Here is a 27,616-nt window from a genome sequence, read left to right on the forward strand (position 1 = left end):
CCTAACCCTAACCCTAACCCTAACCTACCCTAACCCTAACCCTAACCCTAACCCTACCTAACCCTAACCTAACCCTAACCCTAACCCTAACCCTAACCCTAACCTAACCCTAACCCTAACCCTAACCCTAACCTAACCCTAACCCTAACCCTAACCCTAACCCTAACCTAACCTAACCCTAACCCTAACCCTAACCCTAACCCTAACCTAACCCTAACCCTAACCCTAACCCTAACCCTAACCCTAACCCTAACCCTAACCCCTAACCCTAACCCTAACCCTAACCCTAACCCTAACCCTAACCCTAACCCTAACCCTAACCCTAACCCTAACCCTAACCAACCCTAACCCTAACCTAACCCTAACCCTAACCCTAACCCTAACCCTAACCCTAACCCTAACCCTAACCCTAACCCTAACCCTAACCCTAACCCTAACCCTAACCCTAACCCTAACCCTAACCCTAACCCTAACCCTAACCCTAACCCTAACCCTAACCCTAACCCTAACCCTAACCCTAACCCTAACCCTAACCCTAACCCTAACCCTAACCCTAACCCTAACCCTAACCCTAACCCTAACCCTAACCCTAACCCTAACCCTAACCCTAACCCTAACCCTAACCCTAACCCTAACCCTAACCCTAACCCTAACCCTAACCCTAACCCTAACCCTAACCCTAACCCTAACCCTAACCCTAACCCTAACCCTAACCCTAACCCTAACCCTAACCCTAACCCTAACCCTAACCCTAACCCTAACCCTAACCCTAACCCTAACCCTAACCCTAACCCTAACCCTAACCCTAACCCTAACCCTAACCCTAACCCTAACCCTAACCCTAACCCTAACCCTAACCCTAACCCTAACCCTAACCCTAACCCTAACCCTAACCCTAACCCTAACCCTAACCCTAACCCTAACCCTAACCCTAACCCTAACCCTAACCCTAACCCTAACCCTAACCCTAACCCTAACCCTAACCCTAACCCTAACCCTAACCCTAACCCTAACCCTAACCCTAACCCTAACCCTAACCCTAACCCTAACCCTAACCCTAACCCTAACCCTAACCCTAACCCTAACCCTAACCCTAACCCTAACCCTAACCCTAACCCTAACCCTAACCCTAACCCTAACCCTAACCCTAACCCTAACCCTAACCCTAACCCTAACCCTAACCCTAACCCTAACCCTAACCCTAACCCTAACCCTAACCCTAACCCTAACCCTAACCCTAACCCTAACCCTAACCCTAACCCTAACCCTAACCCTAACCCTAACCCTAACCCTAACCCTAACCCTAACCCTAACCCTAACCCTAACCCTAACCCTAACCCTAACCCTAACCCTAACCCTAACCCTAACCCTAACCCTAACCCTAACCCTAACCCTAACCCTAACCCTAACCCTAACCCTAACCCTAACCCTAACCCTAACCCTAACCCTAACCCTAACCCTAACCCTAAGCACCGTCTAATTAATATTCGCCCTCACCAGATGGACATTAACTTGATCTACACATAATAGTTTGCATGATGTAAGTGACTGACTGATTGATTGTGAAAGTGTATGCATATAAAACTGAATATGTATGTAGAAAAGTTTGAAAGGCCATAACTCGGTCATCTTTGATCCGATGACTTGAAACTACGTATCAAACAACTCAGCTCGATGAGCCGAATCAGATGATGTGTAGAAAAGTGGGTGTCGATTGTTGAGGACGTATGGAACCCCCTTGTAACCAAACCTTACCTTTCACCTATATACATTTATACATGTAAAAAGTATTTGTGCTAAGCTGGGTGATTTTTTGTGCATATAGGCAAATTAGTGTGTGTGTGAAGCTGAAAATAGATGATTTTGTGTACATAACCCTATTCTAATTAATGTCCACCACCCTAGGGTTACGTAGCACCGTCTAATTAATATTCGCCCTCACCAGATGGACATTAACTTGATCTACACATAATAGTTTGCATGATGTAAGTGACTGACTGATTGATTGTGAAAGTGTATGCATATAAAACTGAATATGTATGTAGAAAAGTTTGAAAGGCCATAACTCGGTCATCTTTGATCCGATGACTTGAAACTACGTATCAAACAACTCAGCTCGATGAGCCGAATCAGATGATGTGTAGAAAAGTGGGTGTCGATTGTTGAGGACGTATGGAACCCCCTTGTAACCAAACCTTACCTTTCACCTATATACATTTATACATGTAAAAAGTATTTGTGCTAAGCTGGGTGATTTTTTGTGCATATAGGCAAATTAGTGTGTGTGTGAAGCTGAAAATAGATGATTTTGTGTACATAACCCTATTCTAATTAATGTCCACCACCCTAGGGTTACGTAGCACCGTCTAATTAATATTCGCCCTCACCAGATGGACATTAACTTGATCTACACATAATAGTTTGCATGATGTAAGTGACTGACTGATTGATTGTGAAAGTGTATGCATATAAAACTGAATATGTATGTAGAAAAGTTTGAAAGGCCATAACTCGGTCATCTTTGATCCGATGACTTGAAACTACGTATCAAACAACTCAGCTCGATGAGCCGAATCAGATGATGTGTAGAAAAGTGGGTGTCGATTGTTGAGGACGTATGGAACCCCCTTGTAAAATAAAAAAAATAGATCATACTGCTTTTGTAATAGTGTATTATACAATTTTTCTTTATGTGTCAGCTACTGTATGAAGTTTTTATGTGACTTACAAATAATGAGATAACCCGCCCGCATCTGTTATTCTATGAGAAGCTGATGAGAAACAAGTTATCTCATTGCAGTGGCCTTAGGTGTCACTAAAGATTCATTCTTATTTACATGTCTATTTTTTTATTAAATTAAGTATATCATTGACAATTATTATTTGCAAATTAAATTACAACAAAGTATGTGATTGTTTTGTTTATGGTCTGCTAATGCTCTGGGTGATTTCATCACTGCTGTAGTAAGTGGCAGTAAAAGGCCTTGCAGTAAGAAGTACAAAGGGCCTGTTTACAGCAGCTTCTGCTATTTCTTCCAAAACAGTAGTGAACGCTTTCAGTGTAACTCTTTTGTCACCACTTTTCACCATCAGCTGAGCAACCACTTCAGACTCACATTCCTCCATGCATTGTGCTGTGCTACATGATAGCAGCAACTTTTTTCATGTCATCTTCCCAAAAGTTCATTTTGACAACACCACTTTGGTCAGCCACAATGACATTCTGTAGCATTTTACCACTGGATGTACATACAGGCTCATCCACTTGCAGGACTTCGACTTCACAGTTAATTTTATTGTACTCTGGTACATTGTTCAGCTCACTTAGTGGCGTTATTGTAACATCTTTTTTCTCCAGGCCAACATTAAAAGTTTTATCAGTTTTCTCAACAGTTGTTCCTTTGCCAACTAACACCTATCACAGAACAAGGAGTATTATCTGTAATACATACTAACTCTACATATTTACCTCATAATCATTGCTATAGCGTGCCTTCTTTACTTGGCAGTTAGTCAGCACAACTGCATTCCCCATCTCTTCACTAAGTCTCTTTCTAATGGCTCCATCAAAACCATAAAGCCGCACTCTTCGATTGTCATCCAGTATCTCTCCATGAAAATATGATGCCCCCTTCCCTTTTTCATAGGAGAGATATCTCCCAAAACTCCAGTTATTTGAGCATCTAATGATTCATTCACAATACTGCTCACATCAATTTCTTTCGATGCCATCTCTGTGTCTTGACCAATAAAAATGCACACTACAACAGCTACGCTGCCTTTTATAGTGCAAAACTAGCTATGCTGGAGAGCTGGTGGAATTTCTACACAATCCTATTGTTGTTGACAAGTGTACTACATGAGAAAGTACCACCCATAGCGATAACTGGAACATCCTATTGTTAAAGTGTGTGTGTATGTGTGTGTGTAAACAACCCATGACCAGTGGCCAGAAGTGTCAGAAAGTAAAGCCTATCATCCATTTAGAGTACTAAGGTATTGCTCCAACTTCCAATCTTACAAATTGTACTGTATGATAGTAAATGTAACATCTCCAACTGCATACGTACTATAAAGGGTTGCATTCATACTCTAGCCTATGTTTTCAAACTCCTTTGCCTATGGTAATGGTATGATCATAACTATCACATAATTACAAAGTCTTTAAGTAACACTATTCATTTGCCAGTTTGTTGACACTAATGCCTACTAAGCAATGCCAAAGATCAGAAGTTCTATATAATGCTATATGATAAGTTGTACATACTAGCTATAAAAGTTCTAATGCAAATGACTTCAGGAATTCAAATCCACTTTCCAATTGTACACTGCATATTACTTATTGCTTTAACCACACAATTTAAAGTTCTTTCATGCCAACAACACAAACCATTTACCACAGCACACCATCTGTTAGTGCTTAATAGCTTAGTCAGCATTGATATAGTATAATACTTAACATTGCAGTGCTGGTGTTAATACTTGATGGCATTGTGCTGGTGTAGCATTGTGGTGCTGGTATTAATTCTTAATGGCATTGTGCTGGTGTTGATTCTTGATGGCATTGTGCTGGTGTTAATACTTGATAGCACTGTAGTGCTGGTATAGCATTGTGGTGCTGGTGCTGGTGTTAATACTTGATAACAATGTAGTGCTGGTGTAGCATTGTAATACTGGTGTTAACACTTGATAGCATTGTAGTACTTCATAGCTTAGTTAGCATTAATCCACCTATTGTTTCTTTATGTCTGTAGTATACATTCCCCTATAGCCATGTTTTTTCTGTGTCTTTGTCCCTGTGTGTTCAATTAGAGTATAAAGCTCACATGTATTGAATAGTAATGCTTGATTCCCTTTCATCTGTGAATTGTAGTTACTATAGAAATGATCCTGCACGTAGGGCAGGTACCAATGCTAGTAAGCTATAAGACCGACTTCTGCAGATCCAGTCACATATAATGTACCAAAAACAAAAAACTTAATGTGCAAAAAGGTAGGTTTCCAGTCACATAGCTATTGAAATTATACGTACTCACCTGATTGGCTACTGCTGACAGGTTGGCCAGTATTGACAGGTCTCACTGCTTCACAAATTCAAACAAATAATATTTTAATGAAACGACGTTGACTTGACTAACCTGGTAGGCCACTGTTGACAGGTTGATCACTGTCGACAGGTTGACCCCTGTTGACAGGTATCACTGCTTCACAAACACAAACAAATAATATTTTAATGAAACGGCATTGACTTGGACTAACTTGATAGACCCCTGTTGACAGGTTGGCTACTTTTGACAGGTCTTACTGCTTCACAAATACAAACAAATAATATTTTAATGAAACGATGTTGACTCGACTAACCTGGTAGACCCCTGTTGACAGGTTGACCACTGTTGACAGGTCTCACTACTTCACAAATACAAACAAATAATATTTTAATGTAACGACGTTGACTTGACTAACCTGGTAGGCCACTGTTGACAGGTTGACTACTGTTGGCAGGTCTCACTGCTTCACAAATACAAACAAATAATATTTTAATGAAACCACGTTGACTTGACTAACCTGGTAGGCCACTGTTGACAGGTTGACCCCTGTTGACAGGTTGACCCCTGTTGACAGGTTGACCACTGTTGACAGGTTGATTACTGTTGACAGGTCTCACTGCTTCACAAATACAAACAAATAATATTTTAATGAAATGACGTTGACTTGACTAACCTGGTAGGCCACTGTTGACAGGTTGACCACTGTTGACAGGTCTCACAACTATACATACGTATACATGTAATTTATGTTTGCTAGCATTCACATCCTGCACGCATGCACGCACACTACTGTAATTGTCTCAAATAGTGGCACAGACATTCATTTCTTACAAGTTACAGGTATGTCCACCCATACCAGTGGTCTGGGTGAAAACATTATAGCAAAGATAAAAAGATGCAAGCAACAGTTTCTCTTCTACCAGACGAGACCAGGTGTTTAATTGAAACTGGCCACTATGTGAGGTTACGTATATATAATACCTCTTAATCTTAGACGATGTCTGTTGTTCAATATTTGGACTAAAGTGTCCTTGCCATATCTGGTTGGAGTCAACAGTTCAACTCCAGGTGGCAATCCCTCCATTATCAGGTCACCATATTCTTCTACCCTCTAATAGGGAAACTTGATTGTTGGCTTGTTAACAAAAGTTCCTAAAACACTTAACTACATGAATAATCCAAATATTATACTGTAGACAATCATATGCATGTATGCAGTGGATAGGTAGTTGAATTATTAAATATGTTCTCATAGAGTGATACGTAGTTACACCTAATTCTAAGTAAAACGATATCTGCACACATGATACGTAATCTCGTACTGTAGAGATGATTGAACAACTCCTGGACCTCCTCCCTCAAAATCTCCTTCTTGCTTTTAGCATAATTTAATTGTGGGGCTGTAAAACAGCACATGTAAATATATTCCATATACATACAGAAATGCGTACTAGAATTAGCAGCAATATAGCCTACAAATGAAAACGGGATGTGAGAATCCGATTCCAACAGAAACCTTCGGCCAGTTGCAGACCCACCAATTATATGTGTCCCACCACATACAGCAATGTACATCAGCTCAAAGCCAGGTAGTCTGTCAGCATTACCATTCTGGAACACAAGTAATGCAACAACATGAACTCCATTAATAGACTGTCCACAATACATATTTACAAAGAATTATCTTATCTAGTAGCAGTAGCAGTTCATGGCAGCCGTTAAGGAACATCAATTACGTATATAAATGCACATGTTAAATATCCATACAAATTGTAGTAGATAAATAAAATTAAAAGTTTATACAATGTAGTTTAGACCATTAGCTTGTTGCATCATTAATATTTCTGTGTACATGGTACATAATATTTTAAAGACATCATATACCCAGATGATGGTTAACATGTTAAGAAAACAAGACAAGAAGATTTCAAAGTATCAAATTGCTTTGGCGAAAAGGTTTCATCCTGTCATAATCAGACAATTGTTTTTGGTCATATTGGTGTTATTTTTTTGTCGTCAGCAAACCTAGATATTACATGTACCTCACTACAGCAATGGGCTGCTTCATCAGCTACATATCTCTCCTTGGAACATCTATTTTTTTTTCTGGACTGATTCCAACATCTCAGACGTATTGCAGTACAAGTAATAATAACCAGTAATCCTAAATCACTAAACTATAGTATGTACGCGTTGAGCTGGATCCTCAAAAACATTTAATAACTCAGGGATAGAATTACATAAGCACTTGAAATTGGACTCATTTGCAGTACTTGACCCCCTAAAAATATTTTTAAATCATTTCATTTGAAATTTTGGTAACAGAATTATAACCAATCAAAGTTTCCCCCATACATTTCCTATGGGGAAGACATAAAAGTGTACAGTCTGTTACGGGCCTTTCCAGATCTTGTAATTGTGCCAAACTGCACATGTCTGTTCTTTTCCACATTGCTGCCATCACTAATCACTTGGTTAGATGAATTATTATTATTTCTCTTCAGAAAAATCCATAATTCAATTTTAGCTGTTTTCTCAGGATCCAGCTCAACTTGTACATACTACAACCTAGGTGTAACCCTAAGGTCTGCATTAATTGGAATAGAAATCAATGTGATTTTTGCACTTCAAGTTTGATTTCTATCTGGAAATGATGTTTGTGGGGTTGAAATACTTACCATAATCAAAATTTTGGAAGACAATTTTTGTTTTAGTGCTATGTAGTTAAGCATTGCAACTCGTGCTTAAAGTGTGCACTAGAAGCAGCTAGTATTTGAGCATCGGCCAGGTGATAAAAATCTGTCAGTTCAATTCCCAGTTACCACTGTTGATCAACTGGTTTGTTGCTTCACACAACAGGGGAAGATTATGGGTGCTTAGACTTTCACCTGTGGGAAATGGCACATTCAGCAGTCTGGTTGCTGCTCCTACCCAAGAAGCACCTTTTTTACAGCACCTAAGTAGTGCACAGCTACGTATCCCATGGCTAGTCGACTGGGTTAAAGAAGACCTTTGCTTTGTTTTGTGTGTGTAGTGTGTGTGTATGTGTGTGTGTGTGTGTGCGTGCGTGCGTGCGTGCGTGCGTGCGTGCGTGCGTGCGTGCGTGCGTGCGTGTTGTGTGTGTGTGTGCATGCATGTGTTTGTGCCTTAAGTGACAATCCAGCACTATATATTATTAATTGGGATCTTGGTAAATAAATCTCAAGTCTTACACACAAGTTTATACATCAAGGTGGGACTATACAGATCACTAAGTCAACTTATATACATGTTTACAAACAGTAGAGTAAATTAAGCCAGCTTCACCTGGAGATACGTACCTGAGTATCACTTAACTGTCACAGCAAAAATAGTAAGAATGTATTATGAACATGTACACACATGCATACACACAACCACATCCAAAAAGACACAGTTAATAGCATGCAACCAGTGCTAAAATGCTTGTACTTAACAGTAGTACGTACGTAGGAGGGACTTGAGTATTTTCGAGAACTAAAGGTGGGCAAAGACTATAGCAACAAAGCTCAGCTGCATTAAATATTATTTTGCTTCGATCCATTGTTAAACTACTGATGTAACCACTGGGTGGAAAATTTCCCCAATAGAGACCACAACACAGCAGCTTCAGGCTGATATAAAGCTGAGTAAGCTTGTATATGAGTTTCTACGTAGCTACAGCAAAAAACAGCAACTTGCAATTGGCATAACTGGGAATTCTAGGAACTTTCATAACAATGGAATGACGTAACTAATGAAGTAGTGCTGGCAAAGACAACATCGACTTTTAAACGCTACTTAGATCAGTATTGGAGAGAAACTGGACATAGACATTGTCAAAGGCCTTTGGCCTACTAATCAAGTTTGTATTTAAATTGTCCACTAAATAATAATAATAATAAGTTGATGTTGTGCTACTTCTAAAAACCAGGTGCCACTGTGCAGCTCTATCTGAACTTAATCACCATTCACCAATGCTATACTTATTGTACAAGATTTTTAACCTGTAATTTTACATACTGTAAAAGACAGCTAAGACAGAGTTATGCATAAAGCTTCACTGTAATTTAGTATTTCGTACTTCCCTAAATATGTTTCTAAGTGTTGCTAAGGAAGCATAATTGTAATAAACCGCTGTAAACACTTTACGCACAGAAGTATCTTCTTAACTGTTTAATAGTTTGTCTATAGTATTATTAGAAGCAAGAAAAGAACAAAAAACTTCATGCTGAGCTAGCGGAACTCAATAAGGAAGGGAATCGGTACAGAATAAAGCATGGCAAGATAATCCTGAGAGAGGCAACTAGTTCATAGATAATGCCAGCCAGCTTTATCAGGTTGTATTGATTAAACGATTGATCCTGGAACAAGCTTGTCTATATCTCTTGTCTCAAATGCAGCAATCAAATGATATTGAATTTGGATATGGACAGATAAAAGGCCTTTGGCCCATCAAATTACTATATATGCATTATACTCTTATAGAGGTTTGCATATTAATCTATAAATAAAAAATTAATAAATAAATATTTTTTGAAAATTCTTTAAACGAAGCCTTGAAGCTGCTCTTCATTTTCTTTTGTGTAAGTACGGGTCATGCCCACTTTCTGGAGGAAGAGATACGCTCTACCCAAGAGCCAGCTAGGCCTACTACAGTGTTTTTCAGTTGTACAACACTTAAAAGCTCTACTGGAAAGGTTGCCCGTAAAGTTTGCAGAAAGTCGCTGGGTAAAGAAGAAACTGCTTTCGAGCTAAGGCTTAGCATAGGCTTAATTAGCCACAGAGCTACTTTCGTGCACAAGAGCAGGTGTGGACAAACAAACAAACAAACAAACAAACAAACACTTTTCATAAAACAATTTCGGTAAACCAGGTCCGCGCCTGGTTTAAAAATCGCAGTAACATGGAGTCATATTCATATATTGTGCTGTGAGACCTTCAATGTTGGTTGTAAGTAAACTGTAGGTCACCCACAGTCTAGTCGGGTCACATTCCAGAAGGGATGGATTTTCTTCCTTATACCTAAAGCGTTAGTACCTAAAGTGTTAATTAATTTGTATTAGAACTTTATCCTAAGATTGGAGGGATTTTTTCCTTCTTTGGTCCTTTTCTGTTTCATCTTACCGGTTCTAAGTAATGTAGTTTTAAAGTTTGAGAGTCCCTAGGTTTAGGCTACGTAATCCTAAGGCATGCTGTCAGGCTTTCGGTGCTGGTCATTGTAAAGCTGAAATACAAGTACAAATACATGTACGCGGTATTGCATTTATGTTGTACTGACCAATTTGTGTAATTGCTTTAGGATTTTAGTTGATTCCCGCTTAAAGTTGATAGGCTCTGTATCTGCAATATCAGCATCACGGGCTCTGTCCCTGAATGACTGCCTTTCCTCTTCTGAAAGAAGCCTTCACAGCCTCCCAGATTCCACATTTTTTCTCTTAAATGTTCCCAATGCTTTAGCTTCTGCAGTGTGAAAGGAATAGCATCTCAAAATTACACTGGAACCAAAAATCAATCAGGAAAGGGTAATTAGTACCATTCATAACCATTACCCTGTTACAATCTATCTTATGTCCTAATGCTTAGGTAAGTAGCGATTGCTGGATAGTAACATGTACGTAAAATATTGTTACACTGTTACATGTACGGGCAGTAATGCTGCTACACAAGGATCGCAAGATACTAAGATACTTTATGCTGCAACATTGTACCACGCAAAGATTATCGGACTGTAAGATAGTGGTCATCCCTGTGTTACAGCATAACAGCTAGTATCTGTGCAGTAAACATGGCCTGTTGTAACAGCCAGTACCTTAATAACTGGCAATCTCTTTAAAACAGTGTATCAGTGTAAATATTACTAAGAAACAGTACAGTATAATTGTTTCTATGTGATGTCACAAAATAACAAAGAAATAAGACTGATAGTGAGATAGATCCTGTATAAGATCATGACAGTTGCAAATGCTTGTTACTGTACTTTTAAAATGGCTTTTGGTCACATATCTTGCCACATATGATACCCTTATATATGCATTTTATCAAGTTTGACAGATTTTTTAGAAGCTGAACCCTCAACAATGTAAACACTACACTAAATACATATAGTACTATGTATTTAAGCTATACAGTTCCAGAACATTTAATCACATAAAATTAAAGTTGAGTATGCAATATTTAAGTCCCACAAAAGAATACACAATGCACGGTGGTTCATTGTACACATAGTTCACACACCTGCAGTCTTCGGAAACTCAGCATGCCACAAATTATATCCACAGTTTGCTCTAATCTTCCTTAGGGGCTTAAGTACATTGTCCTCTCCATCATCGCTACTGCTACTGCTACTGTCGTCATGATGTCTTCGCTTGCCTGTTGTATTCTCAGCCATCACTATTGACAGAACTCTTTAAAATACAGTGGCATATAGAGTAAAGTTGAACATACACAGACACAACATATTATGATCAACAGATTTGACATGCAGTCACAATATGTGCCTAAGGCATTAATTTTGGTAGCAAGCAGATGATTTAGTTTTCAAATTAATCACAGCGTTTAAAGTAAACTCTTGCTTTTCAAGTGTCTATAGGGATGGCAATTGCATAATTCTTTGCTTTATGTACAAGAATTATGTCACTTACATAAGTATTGGTTGAGAAATTATATCAATGAAAACCTTTTTATAGGTAGATAAAATACATGTACAACAATAACAATCTACTGTCTGCATAATTTTGGCAGGAACATTACTGGTCATATATTGTAGCATCTCATCACACGCAAGGATTCCACAAATACTCAGCAGGCTAGAAATCATGTAAGATCATTTGAGTGTTTAGGGATTTTTGATATACTGTACCAGAATAAACAAGGTAAAGCAATCCAGATCACATAGTAATCATAAAAGGTATACATCATTCATGAAGAATGGTGCTCCGCACTTTCTGTTAGAATTTCCGTGAACAGTGTTTCGTGTTGTCCCTGATGGATAAATAACTTTGCTCTGATTATACAGTTCAAATCAGTATGTTAGAAGGATTTTTTCTTAGGCCTTTTCTGCTTCCCACACATACAATAGGTTATAGTCTGTAAATACCAGTCAAGTAAATATAAGGCTGTAGCACACCGCAACTACAGTTGCTGGGCACTAGCTGCAAAGCTACAGCAAACAAGCAACTCGATCATTTTGTAAACAAGTAGCAAAGAACTGCATGACAATTTTGTTTTGTTAATGCTTTATACTTTGGTATGATTGACGGTGGAACATACGTATATACGAAGACAGTTTATTGCAATTCATCAACTAACCAGCTAACTAACTGATGCCTTCAGCCAAGCATAACTCAACACAATGGATAAGGCTACGTATACAGGCTTACATGTTTCACTGAGCAATGGGTGTAGAAGAAATTAAGCAACAGTGATGTATCACAAATTAATTTTATAGACTCTTACTTGAGAAAGAGAAAATGAGAGTGAGGCATCGTGGCATAAGGAAATTCATGAAGTGATCCCTGTGGATAAGGTGTATACATGTATATGGCAAAGAGAATATCGTGGATGTAGAAAAACAGTATAGTGACACACAAATCGAACCCAGGACCTCTCGATCACTAAGCCGATGTCCTAACCACTTGGCTATGCTTCCTCAGCACACACACACACACACACGCACACACCTTAATGTTCAACTCCAACTGCATCCTTAAGCTTCTGGAGTTAGTTCTGCAGTACTCTCCTTGCATGTTAAGGGGTTACCCTTTACCAACCTCAACCTCAGAGACCCCCTCTTGAAAAATTCAGGATCCACTCCTGAAAACAGCAGTTAAGAAACTATAAGCATTTCATACAACAATATCGTCAATAATGATCACAGGTGACATTATATGTGTAGTACTACTACTAGAGCTGGGACAAGCAATGATTTTGGTAACTAAATGAATGATATTTTACCTAATGAAGCATGCATCATATCATACCTAATGAAAAAGGAATTAGGTAACAATATATATGCACACACGCTAGACATAAAGCAACACAGCCAGACAAATTGAAATTGAGCATGCGCAGCATCTAGTGGGAGCATAAGAAGTGCCAAGAAGCGCCAACCACACTGGCGGCATTGGCGGGATTACATGTGTTTAGAGACTAACAGCCTTGTTGTCACTTCACTACATAGGAGCATCACCAGTTGTGTGGTATGTCTTGTAATGTTGTGTGCTTTATACAATTAACTTAACAAAAAAATGTGTTAGCAGTTATATGGTAGCAGCGCCTGATCTATTAAATTGGCAAATTAGCGATCATTGGCTTTACGCCTGGGTTAGTATACTCAAACAACAGCAGCTGCAGTGGAAATTTGTGTATATTACTACTGTAGGTGCTAAACAGCACATATCTGTACTTTTTGGAAACAAAATTGGCCAGTAGGTAACTTGTCTAAATATAGACTACTAAAAAGAATTCTTGGTCCAAAATGCAACCAAAGGGACAGGGGAACATTGTCATAACATACACCAGTTCACTACAACAGTAGCTACCTAGCTATTTATATACATCCTTTTTTGTCATATCATGTTTTATGTGGAGCACTCATCGAAGGAATGCTTAACACATCAGTGATGCACCCTGACTATCAATTGTTAAAACATGGAGTGCCCATTTAAATTTGTCTTCACCTATGTGCCACCCATTATACAGTGTTAAAGATGAAGAACATTACGAGTATTGCCTCTGCAAGCAATCCAGTCATTACAAAAATTATGAATAAATGCGTGCGCATTCCGACTAACAATTAATGAAATGCAAATTAGCAATACTGCTTCAGTCTCAGCTATGTTCTGCCCAATATACTGTATTGCTTATACAAGAAGTATGAGTAAAAGTGATAGTGCAATCGTGTAGCTGCTGCAGTTGAAAAAAAGCACATATCAGGCCAAAGCAATGTCAAACAGTAGTCCCTATCTATACTCACCTAGAAGCATCAGTCAGTCAGTCAGTCAGTCAGTCAGTCAGTCAGTCAGACAGTTAGAAGAAAATTCAGTTAAACATAAAATTTTATAGAAAAGGACTTGGAATCACTCTGAAGACATTGATGGGCTTGTCTATGCCTAACCAGTGCTGCCAAGCATGATAGAAATGTGAGGTTGGCTTTTGGGTGATATTTTGTTGGGGAAAGAAAACATCATACAATACTATGACACTCTATCATAGAACTATACATACATATTAATGCACACAGTGGATGTTCAAATATAATGCTTTCAGGTAACGATAACAGGGTTCTGCCCAGAAATTCCTGAGTGGTGGCCTAAAGTTAACATGAACTGATACGCTGTGTGTTATATTAGGGTATATTGCATGTGTATCAGTGATATATGTATAAACTGTACTGGTCAGATTTAAGAGGGTTCTGGTCGGTTTTTAGAGGTACTGGTCACTTTGAACCACTGCCGACCAGTGTGGGCTGAACCCTGCGATAAATGCATTCGGATAAGTGAACGAAGTACAGTGCATTTGGATACCTGAAGCTGTTAAAATGCCCTTATATAACATACTCAAAATAATCTAATCAAACAGCAATTTAACTAAATGTATTTAATCTGTATGTATACTGAAGGTGATTGGCGCTGTGTGCATTGGAGTAAGATGGATATCATGAGCTATCCAGGTATCAATTGTATGATGTTTATGTACACATATACAAACTATTTTACATACAGCTAAAGACATCCGACATTATTTTTCTTCATCCAAGAAAAGAGGTTAGTTTATCTAATATAAACATAGTATTTAACCAGAACATACCACACTAAATGGCACCACACACACTATAAAATTATCTGCACAACTGAACACACTCAGTACAATTTACTGTGGATAATTACAGTTGTACCGATGGGTGATGATGGGAGAGATGTACGACCAACTAAAATTACAGTTGCATCGATGGATGATGATGGGAGGGATGTACGACCAACTACATCTAAAGATACAGGTAAGTATGTGGTTTCTAGTGCATCCACCACATGAAGAAGTTTTTTTATAGAGGCTAGCCAAACCATCGTGAAGATCAACAAAATTCAGCTCACAACAAATGATTTTGATATATATACTAAGAAGTACATCTGAGTGGTTAAATTGCAAGGTAAGGTAAATACTTACCTGAAAGTACTGTTATAGTGTAAATCCAAAATGTAGCTTATTGAAGCCTACCTCTGGTTAATACGGCAGGAATGCAGACAGGTATGTACTATGTATACACTGTATGTGACCGGATCAGCAGAAATAGAACATAATTTTTACAGTGATTACAATTGGTAAAATAGCTGCATATTAAAACTCTAAACAACTTGCTTTATGTGAAGACTGTGTCTAACAGTAAAAACCTGGATATCATCTTATCTGCCTATATGGTCATCACAATTCTATGCTTTAGTGCAGCAGGCCAATGTGACCACTGGATGTGGGTGTTTGTTTACATCCCATCAAATGTCATCAATCTTTCTTTGTTGATTTTGTGTTAAAGAACAGTAGTAAAAGAGAACGGTTACATAACACTACAATGATGCAGGTTTCATAAATTTCAACCATTTTAGCTGTAATATAATGTGATTGCCGTACAAATCCTTTCTTTTTTTTTTGTAGTTGCTATTTTGTAGGGCTGTAGCTCCAAAAATTCTTGGTATAAGAAGCTAAACTTTTACTACAGCATACAATTGGCTAAGTAGAATTTGCAAAATGCACTATTATGCCCTGTACTGAGCACTGATCTTGGGCTGCTTTAATTCCGAAGGAAATCCAAGATACGCCGTATGTCACAGACAAGCCAGCTGTTATATTCCAAACTTTCCTATGTCTGTGATTCTGTGATGCAATAAATGGTCAGTGGAAAAAGGGGATAAGTGTTATATAAAAGTTAGGTGACCATATATGGTGGACAGTAAATAGAATGTTTTGGACAATTGTTAAAATAATTAATTTGATTCAACCTTTGTTTACTTAGTAACAACATTATTCACATGTTTTATATATTCCATTTTTAAAAAAACCGAAAAATCCAAAATGGTATGTCTCCTTTATCCACTGACGCCTTCAAGTGTTGTAATTGAAAGTATACAATTTGCTGATTTTAGCGAGGAATTTCTGTAAGTCTGCTGACGTCTCACTATTAGGACTTATACATGACATATGGGTACAAACGTATAGAAAGATTCTTGCACAAGGTACGTATGTACATAAATTATTATATGTTTTCATTATTTGTATTGATTAAACTACAGAAAAACTTGCTAGGTAGTGATGTAGTAATTACCATCCTAAACTTGCTTGGAAGCCATTGGACACTAATGGTAGGTTTTCTATGCAACAAGTACCTACATGCACATAATATGCCTCTTAGTTTATGGATCAGCAGAACAAGGTATTGGTCTTTCTTGATCCAATGCAAAGACGGAATGGTACCAGGGAAAGTGACTTAGTTAAAAGATTTAAGTAAGCATATGCATACTTTTGTACTATGCTACATTGCACACCACTGCACTGTTGTAATAGAGGAGCCAGTAATTAAGAATATTGCAAGTGGTTTGTTTTTGGAAACTACTCAAGTGTCCTTAGGCAATCCAGCTAGCAGGATTACCAATAAATCTTACCATTGATACCAGTTGTGTAAAGCAATTCCTTTTTACACCATTATTCCAGATGATATAAAATCTATATGTTAAATGTTTCTCTTTTTTTTCAATTTAGAAACCTGGTAGAAGTGGAATACCTACACCGCAACGGGCATGCATTTGATTGGATGGGTTGGAACTTCACCAAACAGGTAGCAGATACACAGACCAAATACATAATACCATAACTTTGAACTAGTTCAATCTGCCTATTCAAGAAGACACCTACAACTGTGGTTTGTATGTCTGCCTGTATGCAAGGCAGTTACTACATATATCAAAGGTTAGTACATTTACAAGTGTAGGAAAGGTTTGTAATATGGTCCATTGCATGTGCCATAATACATGTACTGTCTGTCAGATACACATGGAGAAACCAAATATCTTAGCTCAGGGGCTAGGCTTAAGTCTATTATGCTTCAACATTACTCCTGAGTTAGCTATTATTATTCCTGAAATTTGTGCCAAATATCAGCATATTAGTTAAGATTTAAGGACTCTAGCTAGACTGTCTTATTAGAGAAAGTGACTGTTCTATTAGAGTACCTTGATCCTTTGCCATTGTTATGCTTGCACTGTTTCAGTGGTGTATGCACACCACTTCTGCTGTAAGCAACTTATAATTTTACAATAAATTACAGGCTGGTGACATCTGGACACGAATGGACATGGCTAGAGACCTCAAGAACAAGAGATTGACCACTACTAGAAATTCTGCAGTTGATACAGTGTCAGCGCAAACACTAGCAACAGAAGGTAATACCTTTACTCTAAGCTTTATTATAATATAGCAACATACAGGAACTTCTGCAGTTGGTGAAGCCAGTACAGTGTCAGCGCAAACACAAGCAATGGAGCTCAGTGAAGGTAATACCTTTACTCTAAGCTTTATTATAATATAGCAACATACAGGAACTTCTGCAGTTGGTGAAGCCAGTACAGCGTCAGCGCAAACACAAGCAATGGAGCTCAGTGAAGGTAATACCTTTACTCTAAGCTTTATTATAATATAACAATATACAGGAACTTCTGCAGTTGGTGAAGCCAGTACAGTGTCAGCGCAAACACAAGCAACAGAGCTCAGTGAAGGTAATACCTTTACTCTAAGCTTTATTATAATATAGCAACATACAGGAACTTCTGCAGTTGGTGAAGCCAGTACAGTGTCAGTGCAAACGCAAGCAATGGAGCTCAGTGAAGGTAATACCTTTACTCTAAGCTTTATTATAATATAGCAACATACAGGAACTTCTGCAGTTGGTGAAGCCAGTACAGTGTCAGCGCAAACACAAGCAATGGAGCTCAGTGAAGGTAATACCTTTACTCTAAGCTTTATTATAATATAGCAACATACAGGAACTTCTGCAGTTGGTGAAGCCAGTACAGTGTCAGTGCAAACACAAGCGATGGAGCTCAGTGAAGGTAATACCTTTACTCTAAGCTTTATTATAATATAGCAATATACAGGAACTTCTGCAGTTGGTGAAGCCAGTACAGTGTCAGCGCAAACACAAGCAATGGAGCTCAGTGAAGGTAATACCTTTACTCTAAGCTTTATTATAATATAGCAACATACAGGAACTTCTGCAGTTGGTGAAGCCAGTACAGTGTCAGTGCAAACACAAGCGATGGAGCTCAGTGAAGGTAATACCTTTACTCTAAGCTTTATTATAATATAGCAACATACAGGAACTTCTGCAGTTGGTGAAGCCAGTACAGTGTCAGCGCAAACACAAGCAATGGAGCTCAGTGAAGGTAATACCTTTACTCTAAGCTTTATTATAATATAACAACATACAGGAACTTCTGCAGTTGGTGAAGCCAGTACAGTGTCAGTGCAAACACAAGCAATGGAGCTCAGTGAAGGTAATACCTTTACTCTAAGCTTTATTATAATATAGCAACATACAGGAACTTCTGCAGTTGGTGAAGCCAGTACAGTGTCAGTGCAAACACAAGCAATGGAGCTCAGTGAAGGTAATACCTTTACTCTAAGCTTTATTATAATATAGCAACATACAGGAACTTCTGCAGTTGGTGAAGCCAGTACAGTGTCAGTGCAAACACAAGCAATGGAGCTCAGTGAAGGTAATACCTTTACTCTAAGCTTTATTATAATATAGCAACATACAGGAACTTATGCAGTTGGTGAAGCCAGTACAGTGTCAGCGCAAACACAAGCAATGGAGCTCAGTGAAGGTAATACCTTTACTCTAAGCTTTATTATAATATAACAACATACAGGAACTTCTGCAGTTGGTGAAGCCAATACAGTGTCAGTGCAAACACAAGCAATGGAGCTCAGTGAAGGTAATACCTTTACTCTAAGCTTTATTATAATATAGCAATATACAGGAACTTCTGCAGTTGGTGAAGCCAATACAGTGTCAGCGCAAACACAAGCAATGGAGCTCAGTGAAGGTAATACCTTTACTCTAAGCTTTATTATAATATAGCAACATACAGGAACTTCTGCAGTTGGTGAAGTCAATACAGTGTCAGCGCAAACACAAGCAATGGAGCTCAGTGAAGGTAATACCTTTACTCTAAGCTTTATTATAATATAGCAATATACAGGAACTTCTGCAGTTGGTGAAGCCAATACAGTGCCAGCGCAAACACAAGCAACAGAGCTCAGTGAAGGTAATACCTTTACTCTAAGCTTTATTATAATATAACAATATACAGGAACTTCTGCAGTTGGTGAAGCCAATACAGTGTCAGCGCAAACACAAGTAATGGAGCTCAGTGAAGGTAATACCTTTACTCTAAGCTTTATTATAATATAGCAATATACAGGAACTTCTGCAGTTGGTGAAGTCAATACAGTGTCAGCGCAAACACAAGCAATGGAGCTCAGTGAAGGTAATATCTTTACTCTAAGCTTTATTATAATATAGCAATATACAGGAACTTCTGCAGTTGGTGAAGCCAATACAGTGTCAGCGCAAACACAAGCAACAGAGCTCAGTGAAGGTAATACCTTTACTCTAAGCTTTATTATAATATAACAATATACAGGAACTTCTGCAGTTGGTGAAGCCAATACAGTGTCAGCGCAAACACAAGCAATGGAGCTCAGTGAAGGTAATACCTTTACTCTAAGCTTTATTATAATATAGCAATATACAGGAACTTCTGCAGTTGGTGAAGTCAATACAGTGTCAGCGCAAACACAAGCAATGGAGCTCAGTGAAGGTAATACCTTTACTCTAAGCTTTATTATAATATAGCAATATACAGGAACTTCTGCAGTTGGTGAAGCCAATACAGTGTCAGCGCAAACACAAGCAATGGAGCTCAGTGAAGGTAATACCTTTACTCTAAGCTTTATTATAATATAGCAATATACAGGAACTTCTGCAGTTGGTGAAGTCAATACAGTGTCAGCGCAAACACAAGCAATGGAGCTCAGTGAAGGTAATACCTTTACTCTAAGCTTTATTATAATATAGCAATATACAGGAACTTCTGCAGTTGGTGAAGCCAATACAGTGTCAGCGCAAACACAAGCAATGGAGCTCAGTGAAGGTAATACCTTTACTCTAATGATGACCATGTAGTCTGCTTCAAAGGGAAGCATCTGATTTACTAAACAATTAGTCTTGCATTGGCAGGCAGTGAGTTAGGCATAGGACTGTTGTTCTTGCAGTTCTCCTGCGTGCATGGCTTCTAAGGGCTGCTGATTACCATGTAAACACAAACCTTTATGTTCTAGCCTCACACTTCCTTGTTTTTTTTCTCCTCCACACACAAAATATTAAAAGCGGTTTCGCTACGCGAGACTATAGTGAATCTTTACATGTAGAGACTATTCGGCCCCCGGTTAGATTGTGACGCAGCCAGGAAACATGCCTTGTTGACAAAGTATATTTGTCATTTACCAGAGGGTACATTATTGGGTTCCCACCATTCACGCAGGACCTCTAAGTAATAAATACCAATATACACAGAATTCATTGCGCATGGGAATTTAATACTATTGAATACAAATAATTAACAACGCACTGCAACGTGTACAACGTGTGAAACTTACCTGGTTATAATGAACGGTCTTATTGCCGTCCACGCATTCCGCCGTCCACTTGGATCATATGAACAATATATGCCTCTCCGATTAATTAACCTAATGGCGAGACCAGAGGAGATCGAGTGGCTTCAGAGTGGCTCCCTCAATAGCTCCACTGTTTACACACGTGAGCTGCATCTGGCGCGGCCGCCCCTTCTTACTGTGGGCTAGCCTATCATGTCAGCATGTGAAATCATAGAGAGACGAATTCAAGGCAACATGATACACAGTAAAAAGCAGAGTTGCTAGCATGCTAGGTGGATATTTCGATCCATGGAGCTTAGACATAGGCATAGATGCAAGTGATAATGCTGATGATGATGTGGAAACTACTGACAATCATACAATTGGTACAACATTTTGATATCTATCTGTTAAGTAGGTGTAAGTTTACAGGAGGAGACGCACACCACACTCACACAACAGCCAAAGCTACTAAGCCAAATCGAAGAACTCTACCATGCCCCCTATGTGGAAAGCCAGCATTAAAGAAGCTTCGACAGCACTTAACCCAAGTCCATAAAATTCCAACTGAAAATAAAATGGAACGTGATAAGCTAGTAATTGAGGCAAGAAAGGTTTGCAATTGTTACTTCAATTGTGTATGAATGTTAGTTGTGATTCTTTAGATACAAATGAATTTACAAAATTCTTTACATCATGATCAGCCAGAACGTGCTTTACTGGTTAGTATACCGAAATAAAGTTCATAGTTTCAATAAAGCTTTTGTAAATTTAGATTGGAAACAAGAGAAACACTAAGAAGGTGAGTGTATAATTATATACTGTGTTGTGCCCTATTCTCTTATTTTTGATCCATACATCTACAGACACGCATCACAGGATCCTCATGTACATCAACATCAGATGTAAGTTATATACTCATTTTAACAATATACAGATATAATACTCATAAATTACAAACACATACTTTTGCATTGCGTGATAATCTTGTATTTCTACATGTGCATAGGAAGAACCGTTGATTAATACATATCAGGTACAAATATTTTGTATGCAGAATATCCCATTATTAAAAATCTTTCAGTTAAATTCACGTGATGAACTTGATGCTTCAGCTTCCACAAGGAAGGTAAATAAATTGAATGCAATAAATATTAGCTACTTTACAGTTGTATATTAACAGATCTATCGCACACGATTGAATACAACTAGAAAGGTATTACTTCAATTGCTCTATTAATTACATAGTGAGACAAATCTACAGAGAAAGATATTAGATGCATCACAACATCTGGCAGAAGTAAGCACTATAACCAGCCAGTACTATAACATTTTACCTTTGCTATTTTGTAGTCCAGCGATACAGAATGCGATGAGCCCACCATGAGTGATGAATTTCCTCATTTGAAGGGAAAGGTCCCCACCCCTTTTGATGGATATGTTGATCAGTTTAAGGGGTTTTTGATGGGTCTATCTGGTGGCCGCCAAGAGGAGATTGGTGCTGATAACATAAAGCAGGACATTCTGAAATTTTTCTATTTCGTTGTGCATACGCACCCACAACACAGGTCCCTGTCATACAGAGATGTCCTATTGAATAAGCACTGTCTTCAGGAATATTTGGATTACCTGGACAAGAATATAGGTCTACAACCATCAACCATGATGAATAAAATGCGCAAGCTTACCTTGGCCATTCAGTTTGTTAATTTCGTTGAAAATCCAAATGGTACGGATTATCAGTTGAATTCTCGATGCCACACATTAGTTGATACCCTAAAGAATTGGGTGAAATCTTTAAGACAGCCACGAGCTAAGCAGAAATCAGACCAGTTCAGAACATCCACAGCAAAGGTAAATATTATAACACAGGTGATTGTAAGAATGGGAGGGCTGTTAAAAATATGTTTTGAAAATTCTTGGGGAGATGCTGCAGAGTAGATTGGCATTGTTACATAGGCAGCGGAAAGGGGGGGGCTAGGGGGCTAAAGCCCCCCCTCGGTCTGCTGAGGGGGGGCTTAGCCCCCCTCAGAATGATATCACACCGAAATTATCTTTCTTGGAGTGGGGCTGAAAACCGTGATAAAGATCGAGATACTCTAATAGAGCAGTCACTCTAATAAAGTAGTCAGTGTGTAGCGAGCTGTGTAAGGATTTTTATGTAGTTTATCAGCTAGAAATGGTAGCTGGTGAGGTGGAAAGCTCTTGTCAGTTGGTTGTGACCTTTTTTTTTTTTTTTTTTTGGTCTCACCTTACCAAACTATAGAAATAAGTCTGGGTCAGCCCCCCCCTCATATCAACTACTTCCTCCGCCGCTGCATTGTTAGTTTGTGTTATTATAATGGCTGTTGATATTTAGCTGGTCATTGCATTAAAAAAGCTTTTACATTTATACCATATGACACAAAAGGTGTAAAAATCAAAAAAAGCTGTATCAACTGGGGCACCGCTAACTGCCTAAACTCCCTTACTTCAACTACTGTACCCACCATGCTATCTGCCACCTCTTCTTATTGTTGCTGCATTAAATAATACAAATATTGATTTTAAATGAAGCCCTAATCCTAGTTGCGTTTCTTAGGAATGCTGCTCCTAATCCTAGGGACACTGCTCCTAATTGTTCTAACCCTACTGGCAAGTTCTTACTGTATTCACAGCCAATGATAAATAAATTTCAGTCTGGGTAGCCCACTTCGTATTATAAAATTGACTAATAAAGTTTGCAAAAATAACAGTCTAACATTACATCTATACCATGGTAATTAGTTACGTTTATTTTTAGGCAGAAACAGCAAGCAGCCCTTACGAGTTTATTGACTCAAATGCTGTAAAGCACGAAGTCACTGCTACCATTGAAAGAGCCAAGAGTGGGACAATTACATCTGAAGACATCAAACTAATAAATGCATACATGGCAGCAAACTTAATGTTTTTAAGTGCCCAGAGACCAGCAGCTATTCAGAATATGATGATAGATGAGTACAACAACAAGGAAGAAGATGATGAAAAGAAAGGAAAATATCTAATAAAGGTAGTACGCCATAAGACAGCAGCACAAGGGCCAGCTAGGGTTATCGTTAGCAAGAACATCAATGATGTAATGAACATGTATCTTCAACATATAAGAAGCAAGCTAACACCTCAATGCAGGGAATTTGAGTCGCGTTTCTTTTTAACACCAACTGGGAATGAATACCGAAATCTATCAGAAGCCATTAACAAAGCTGCTAAGTGTTTTAATCTCGAAACTCCAAATGCCACAATCCATCGCAAAGTTGTATCCACGGAAACCAAGAAGCACAAGACAAGTTGCATAGATGAGGTCTGTGATCAGATGAGCCACAGCAGGGCAACCTGTGAACGTTTTTACCAGAGAACATCCAACGAGCAATCATTTGCAGCACAAGAAACCATAGAAGAGCTATGCTCTAATAAATACTTTAGAAGGGATCAAAGTGACATCATCACTATTGAGTGGCCGTTAACTAATAATACGGTGCCATTGGCTCTCTGCCATGAGATGACTAAGAAACACAAGATGTTGCATGACAAAACTGACAAACAGATCCAGGATCATTGGAAAACATTAAAAAAGTGATATGTAGCAAAAAAATAATTTTGTATTAGCTATAAATACTGTTTGCATATGTATAAATTATCATAAATGTATAGAAACTATAGTTACAATTATTTCATTTGTCTGTATTAACAGAAACAAATCAATCTATCATACAAACAAACAAATTTTATCATACCTTTATTCCGGGGCATTTAGCAGATTCTTCATTTTCATATTTCCTGAAACACAAGAAGCTGTATGCTACTGCAGAGTTGTTCCCATTTAGGAATACTCTGCAGTGAGTATTCATATAATATACCCTAGAAATAACTAGGCAATGTCAGAATAAAGTGGTATGTCACAAGACAGCAGCAATGGACCAGGCAGTGTTATTTTCACAACAAATTCAATCCTAAGCCTAACTTCAAAAATTCAAATTTTAAGAGTATTAGCCATCTAATGATCCACAAATGGTTTATATACGTTTATATATCACACTTTATTTAATACCAACTGGTAGTGGTCCTGACACTGCCAAAGTCATTTCTAGGGTATACTTATACTCTTATTATAATCCACTCACTTGGTCTAATCTTCTTTAGCACAACAAACTGTAGAGGAAAAGATAAAAGCAATATTATTAAGATCCTTAACAACAACACTGTGCTGTATGCCATGAAATACCTAAGAAGTGGCTGTGTGAACTTTTATGCACATCATACAGTAGTATGCCATGATCAGAAGCCAACAAAATTGCCAAGCATGTTAACCTTGAAACTCCAAATGCCATAATTCATCACAACGTGGTATCCACTGAAACCAAGAATCACAAATGAGCCACAACAGGGCAACCCGTGAACTTACCAGAGAACATCCAATGAACAATCATTTTCAGCACAACAAACCACAGGATGTAGGACATAAACATAGGACCATAGCCGCCAGCATTTGTGTTGTAAAGCCTTAATAAGTAAAATAAAAAAAAGCGCAGCTGTCTCCATGTCTGATGCCTGCCTAAGTATGACATATCGTGGTAATAGATCATAACTATGGCATTTTAACCTCAGTATTTGCAAAGAAATAAATAAAAAAAGAGCGCAGCTGTCTCCATGTCTGATGCCTGCCTAAGTATGACATATCGTGGTAATAGATCATAACTATGGCATTTTAACCTCAGTATTTGCAAAGAAATAAATAAAAACTAGCTGCAGCTGTCTCCATGTCTGATACCTGCAATAGGATGACATGATATAATAATCGAATTAAAGCACATCATGCCATGGGACCATAGCCAGCCATAATGCAGTGCTTTTCAAACGAGGCTGTTGGCAAACGGTAAATATCTAAATAGCCTAAGCAGGCTAACACTATTAAACTGGTGCAAATGTATCAGGAACCGTCGGCGGCATCAGGATATTTTTTATACTAGATTATATATTACATCTACTCACTGTAGCGAGAATTTAGGTATGCCTCGAGCCTCAATGGAGAACGTGGCCCAATAGGGTCGTCACGTGACATAACTTCCAATTTGGTTTGCATTACTCGCGTGATCACACAGTATGTGCCACGTAGGTAGTAGGTAGGCACGCACACAGTAGGTACGCACGACTCCCTAGCCTTTCGGTGCAGTACAAATGATCGAAAATCGCGTAAACGTCCGCGTTGGGCTTGAGCGTAAGCGTTGGTCAGTTACCACAAGAGGCTATGTGAGTTTAGCACCACTGCTAACCGACGCTACACAATAACGCCTACTTCACATGCACAGCAAAAAAATATTATTTTGTTATTTATCTGTGCATTCGAAAGTTGCTAGCATTAACTTGCAATCAAAGAGTGGGCGTGGCTCGTTTAAATAAAGCATAGCAGCGCACATAAAATCATTAGCTATTCGCAATCGGGAGAAGCTCAACGTCGCATCTATTTACATTAAACCCTGCAGTATCACAAAATATACATCAATATCTCATGTGATCCGAAGCAAAGGGTCTATTCCTGGACAAAACGAAACTATCCCTGGACAAAATGTTGCCCATAAAATTCCTATTTGGATATGTTAATGTCTCTGAAAGCTCCAAAAGTACACCATTGACCTCAGGAATATGCACAATTTGGTTTTAAATCTGAGGTTTCACCAGGGCCATAGAGGGACATACGGGGACATTTGAGGTTCCATGTAAGGACCCTAACCCTAACTTGATGTCCTGACTTGGGAATATATAGGTGTACATTTTACCTTAGACTCTCCTCTTTCATTTGACATGGTTGCCATGGCAACTTTTTTCAGGGACAAATAGGGACGTATAGGGACATCATCTAGGGACGTGCAAGCATATGACCTAAAATATTAAGTAACAGTTTTGCTGTGTCTGTGCTTATTAGCAACTGAATATTGACATATTCATACTATGTAGCTCTCCTATTGCTAAGATCTGCTGCAGGGACTCCCCAAATATAAGAGAATACCAAAGTCTCATGAATTTACAGGCCCATAACTTATTCTAATGGAAACCAATCATATCTATTTTTCACTATCTTGTACCTTCATCCTTACAATACATGTTAAACATAATAGAGAGGCCATATATATCAGTACTGTCCTTTTAAAATTCTTCGGTGTCCCTAAAACCTCAACAATGTCCGGTCCATATCTCACTCATTCATTAATCAATTTTGTATATTTTACACCAATAAGTATATCTCAGTCTAAGGCCCCTATTCGGTGATTATTAGTTTCTCATCCAACCTTTCTAATTATTATGATGCGGGCGGGAGGGTATTACCATTATGCCATTATTTTATAATATTAATACACTGATGTACAGACCTTGCCCAAATTGTCTTTCTTTCTTACTACAAACATTTCCTTCACCAGCTGATTCTACTTTTCGTGATCGCCAACTGCTTTTCGACAGTCAACTGAAAGCCTGCTTTGATGAAGTCGATAGAGCACGATTGCAACTGGCACTGCAGCAATTTGCTAAGGAAAACAACAGTTCTCCTGGTGATATATAGCACATTGTAGCGTTCATCAACAAAAATTAAAACAGTTTGGTATCACGTGTTCTTCTGAGCATGCGCAGAGTAAATAATGGCTTACCATGCGGTAGCCTAAGAAGGATGCGGGCGGTGGATGAGAAACTAATAATCACCAAATAGGGGCCTAAAGTATGTTCTCATTGATTAATTTGAACCATACAAGTCATGGCTGATACTTGAGAATGTGCAGTAGTTTCCGTCCCCGAGCTCCCTCCGCGTCACATCTTCCAGCAGTATCCGGGCCACCAGAGCACCGCCAAGCAAT

General features: G+C 38.5%; 3 protein-coding genes and 1 long non-coding RNA gene across 6 annotated transcripts; 3 read left to right on the forward strand and 1 right to left on the reverse strand.

Annotated features, from left to right (window-relative positions):
• Window positions 1-1,474: 1,474 nt before the first annotated feature.
• On the forward strand, window positions 1,475-2,625 carry LOC136254444 (uncharacterized). Of its 2 annotated transcripts, XR_010700488.1 has the most exons (5): window positions 1,475-1,540; window positions 1,601-1,985; window positions 2,046-2,148; window positions 2,351-2,430; window positions 2,491-2,625. It is a non-coding gene; the product is annotated as an uncharacterized lncRNA (long non-coding RNA). The 2 variants fall into 2 exon arrangements; XR_010700487.1 differs by lacking the exons at window positions 2,351-2,430; window positions 2,491-2,625 and having other exon boundaries at window positions 2,046-2,342.
• A 225-nt stretch (window positions 2,626-2,850) lies between these two features.
• On the reverse strand, window positions 2,851-27,473 carry LOC136254047 (zinc finger protein 512B-like). The gene is made up of 18 exons (XM_066046699.1): window positions 27,140-27,473; window positions 24,896-24,923; window positions 24,509-24,551; window positions 12,728-12,860; window positions 11,283-11,452; window positions 10,327-10,508; window positions 6,500-6,659; window positions 6,371-6,448; window positions 6,030-6,213; window positions 5,722-5,769; window positions 5,566-5,667; window positions 5,464-5,511; window positions 5,362-5,409; window positions 5,260-5,307; window positions 5,139-5,204; window positions 5,037-5,084; window positions 3,470-4,796; window positions 2,851-3,415 (listed from the first exon to the last, which is right to left on the reverse strand). Exons 9-17 carry the CDS (start codon window positions 6,130-6,132, stop codon window positions 4,732-4,734), a joined length of 576 nt encoding a protein of 191 aa, XP_065902771.1. The 5' UTR covers window positions 6,133-6,213; window positions 6,371-6,448; window positions 6,500-6,659; window positions 10,327-10,508; window positions 11,283-11,452; window positions 12,728-12,860; window positions 24,509-24,551; window positions 24,896-24,923; window positions 27,140-27,473; the 3' UTR covers window positions 2,851-3,415; window positions 3,470-4,731.
• Window positions 13,390-15,741, forward strand: LOC136254048 (uncharacterized). 2 transcript variants are annotated; one of them, XR_010700269.1, is made up of 6 exons: window positions 13,390-14,718; window positions 14,771-14,812; window positions 14,938-15,045; window positions 15,097-15,195; window positions 15,249-15,293; window positions 15,696-15,741. XR_010700269.1 is itself a non-coding variant. In XM_066046700.1 (5 exons), the coding sequence occupies exons 1-4, from the start codon at window positions 14,640-14,642 to the stop codon at window positions 15,177-15,179; spliced, it is 312 nt and encodes a 103-aa protein (XP_065902772.1). In that variant the 5' UTR covers window positions 13,392-14,639; the 3' UTR covers window positions 15,180-15,195; window positions 15,249-15,685. The 2 variants fall into 2 exon arrangements, 1 of the variants encoding a protein (XP_065902772.1); XM_066046700.1 differs by lacking the exon at window positions 15,696-15,741 and having other exon boundaries at window positions 13,392-14,718; window positions 15,249-15,685.
• On the forward strand, window positions 17,389-21,696 carry LOC136252749 (uncharacterized). The gene is made up of 31 exons (XM_066045314.1): window positions 17,389-17,476; window positions 17,522-17,587; window positions 17,633-17,698; window positions 17,744-17,809; window positions 17,855-17,920; window positions 17,966-18,031; window positions 18,077-18,142; window positions 18,188-18,253; window positions 18,299-18,364; window positions 18,410-18,475; window positions 18,521-18,586; window positions 18,632-18,697; window positions 18,743-18,808; window positions 18,854-18,919; window positions 18,965-19,030; window positions 19,076-19,141; window positions 19,187-19,252; window positions 19,298-19,363; window positions 19,409-19,474; window positions 19,520-19,585; window positions 19,631-19,696; window positions 19,742-19,807; window positions 19,853-19,918; window positions 19,964-20,029; window positions 20,075-20,140; window positions 20,186-20,251; window positions 21,047-21,139; window positions 21,186-21,367; window positions 21,419-21,475; window positions 21,529-21,555; window positions 21,691-21,696. Exons 1-31 carry the CDS (start codon window positions 17,389-17,391, stop codon window positions 21,694-21,696), a joined length of 2,103 nt encoding a protein of 700 aa, XP_065901386.1.
• Window positions 27,474-27,616: the final 143 nt, after the last annotated feature.

This window comes from Dysidea avara, chromosome 4 (genome assembly GCF_963678975.1).
Source record: "Dysidea avara chromosome 4, odDysAvar1.4, whole genome shotgun sequence".
Taxonomy (NCBI): Eukaryota; Metazoa; Porifera; class Demospongiae; order Dictyoceratida; family Dysideidae; genus Dysidea; species Dysidea avara.

Coding starts and splice junctions, on each gene's coding strand:
- LOC136254047 (XM_066046699.1), bottom strand. CDS start 6,132: ATGGAGGGATTGCCACCTGGAGTTGAACTGTTGACTCCAACCAGATAT. Junction 5,770..6,029: donor ACATCGTCTAAGATTAAGAG/GTATTATATATA, acceptor ACGTATGTATAG/TTGTGAGACCTGTCAACAGT. Junction 4,797..5,036: donor TGTCAGCAGTAGCCAATCAG/GTGAGTACGTAT, acceptor TTGAACACACAG/GGACAAAGACACAGAAAAAA.
- LOC136254048 (XM_066046700.1), top strand. CDS start 14,640: ATGTATTTAATCTGTATGTATACTGAAGGTGATTGGCGCTGTGTGCAT. Junction 14,719..14,770: donor GGATATCATGAGCTATCCAG/GTATCAATTGTA, acceptor TTTTACATACAG/CTAAAGACATCCGACATTAT. Junction 15,046..15,096: donor AACTACATCTAAAGATACAG/GTAAGTATGTGG, acceptor GTTTTTTTATAG/AGGCTAGCCAAACCATCGTG.
- LOC136252749 (XM_066045314.1), top strand. CDS start 17,389: ATGGCTAGAGACCTCAAGAACAAGAGATTGACCACTACTAGAAATTCT. Junction 18,476..18,520: donor AGCAATGGAGCTCAGTGAAG/GTAATACCTTTA, acceptor AACAACATACAG/GAACTTCTGCAGTTGGTGAA. Junction 19,586..19,630: donor AGCAATGGAGCTCAGTGAAG/GTAATATCTTTA, acceptor AGCAATATACAG/GAACTTCTGCAGTTGGTGAA.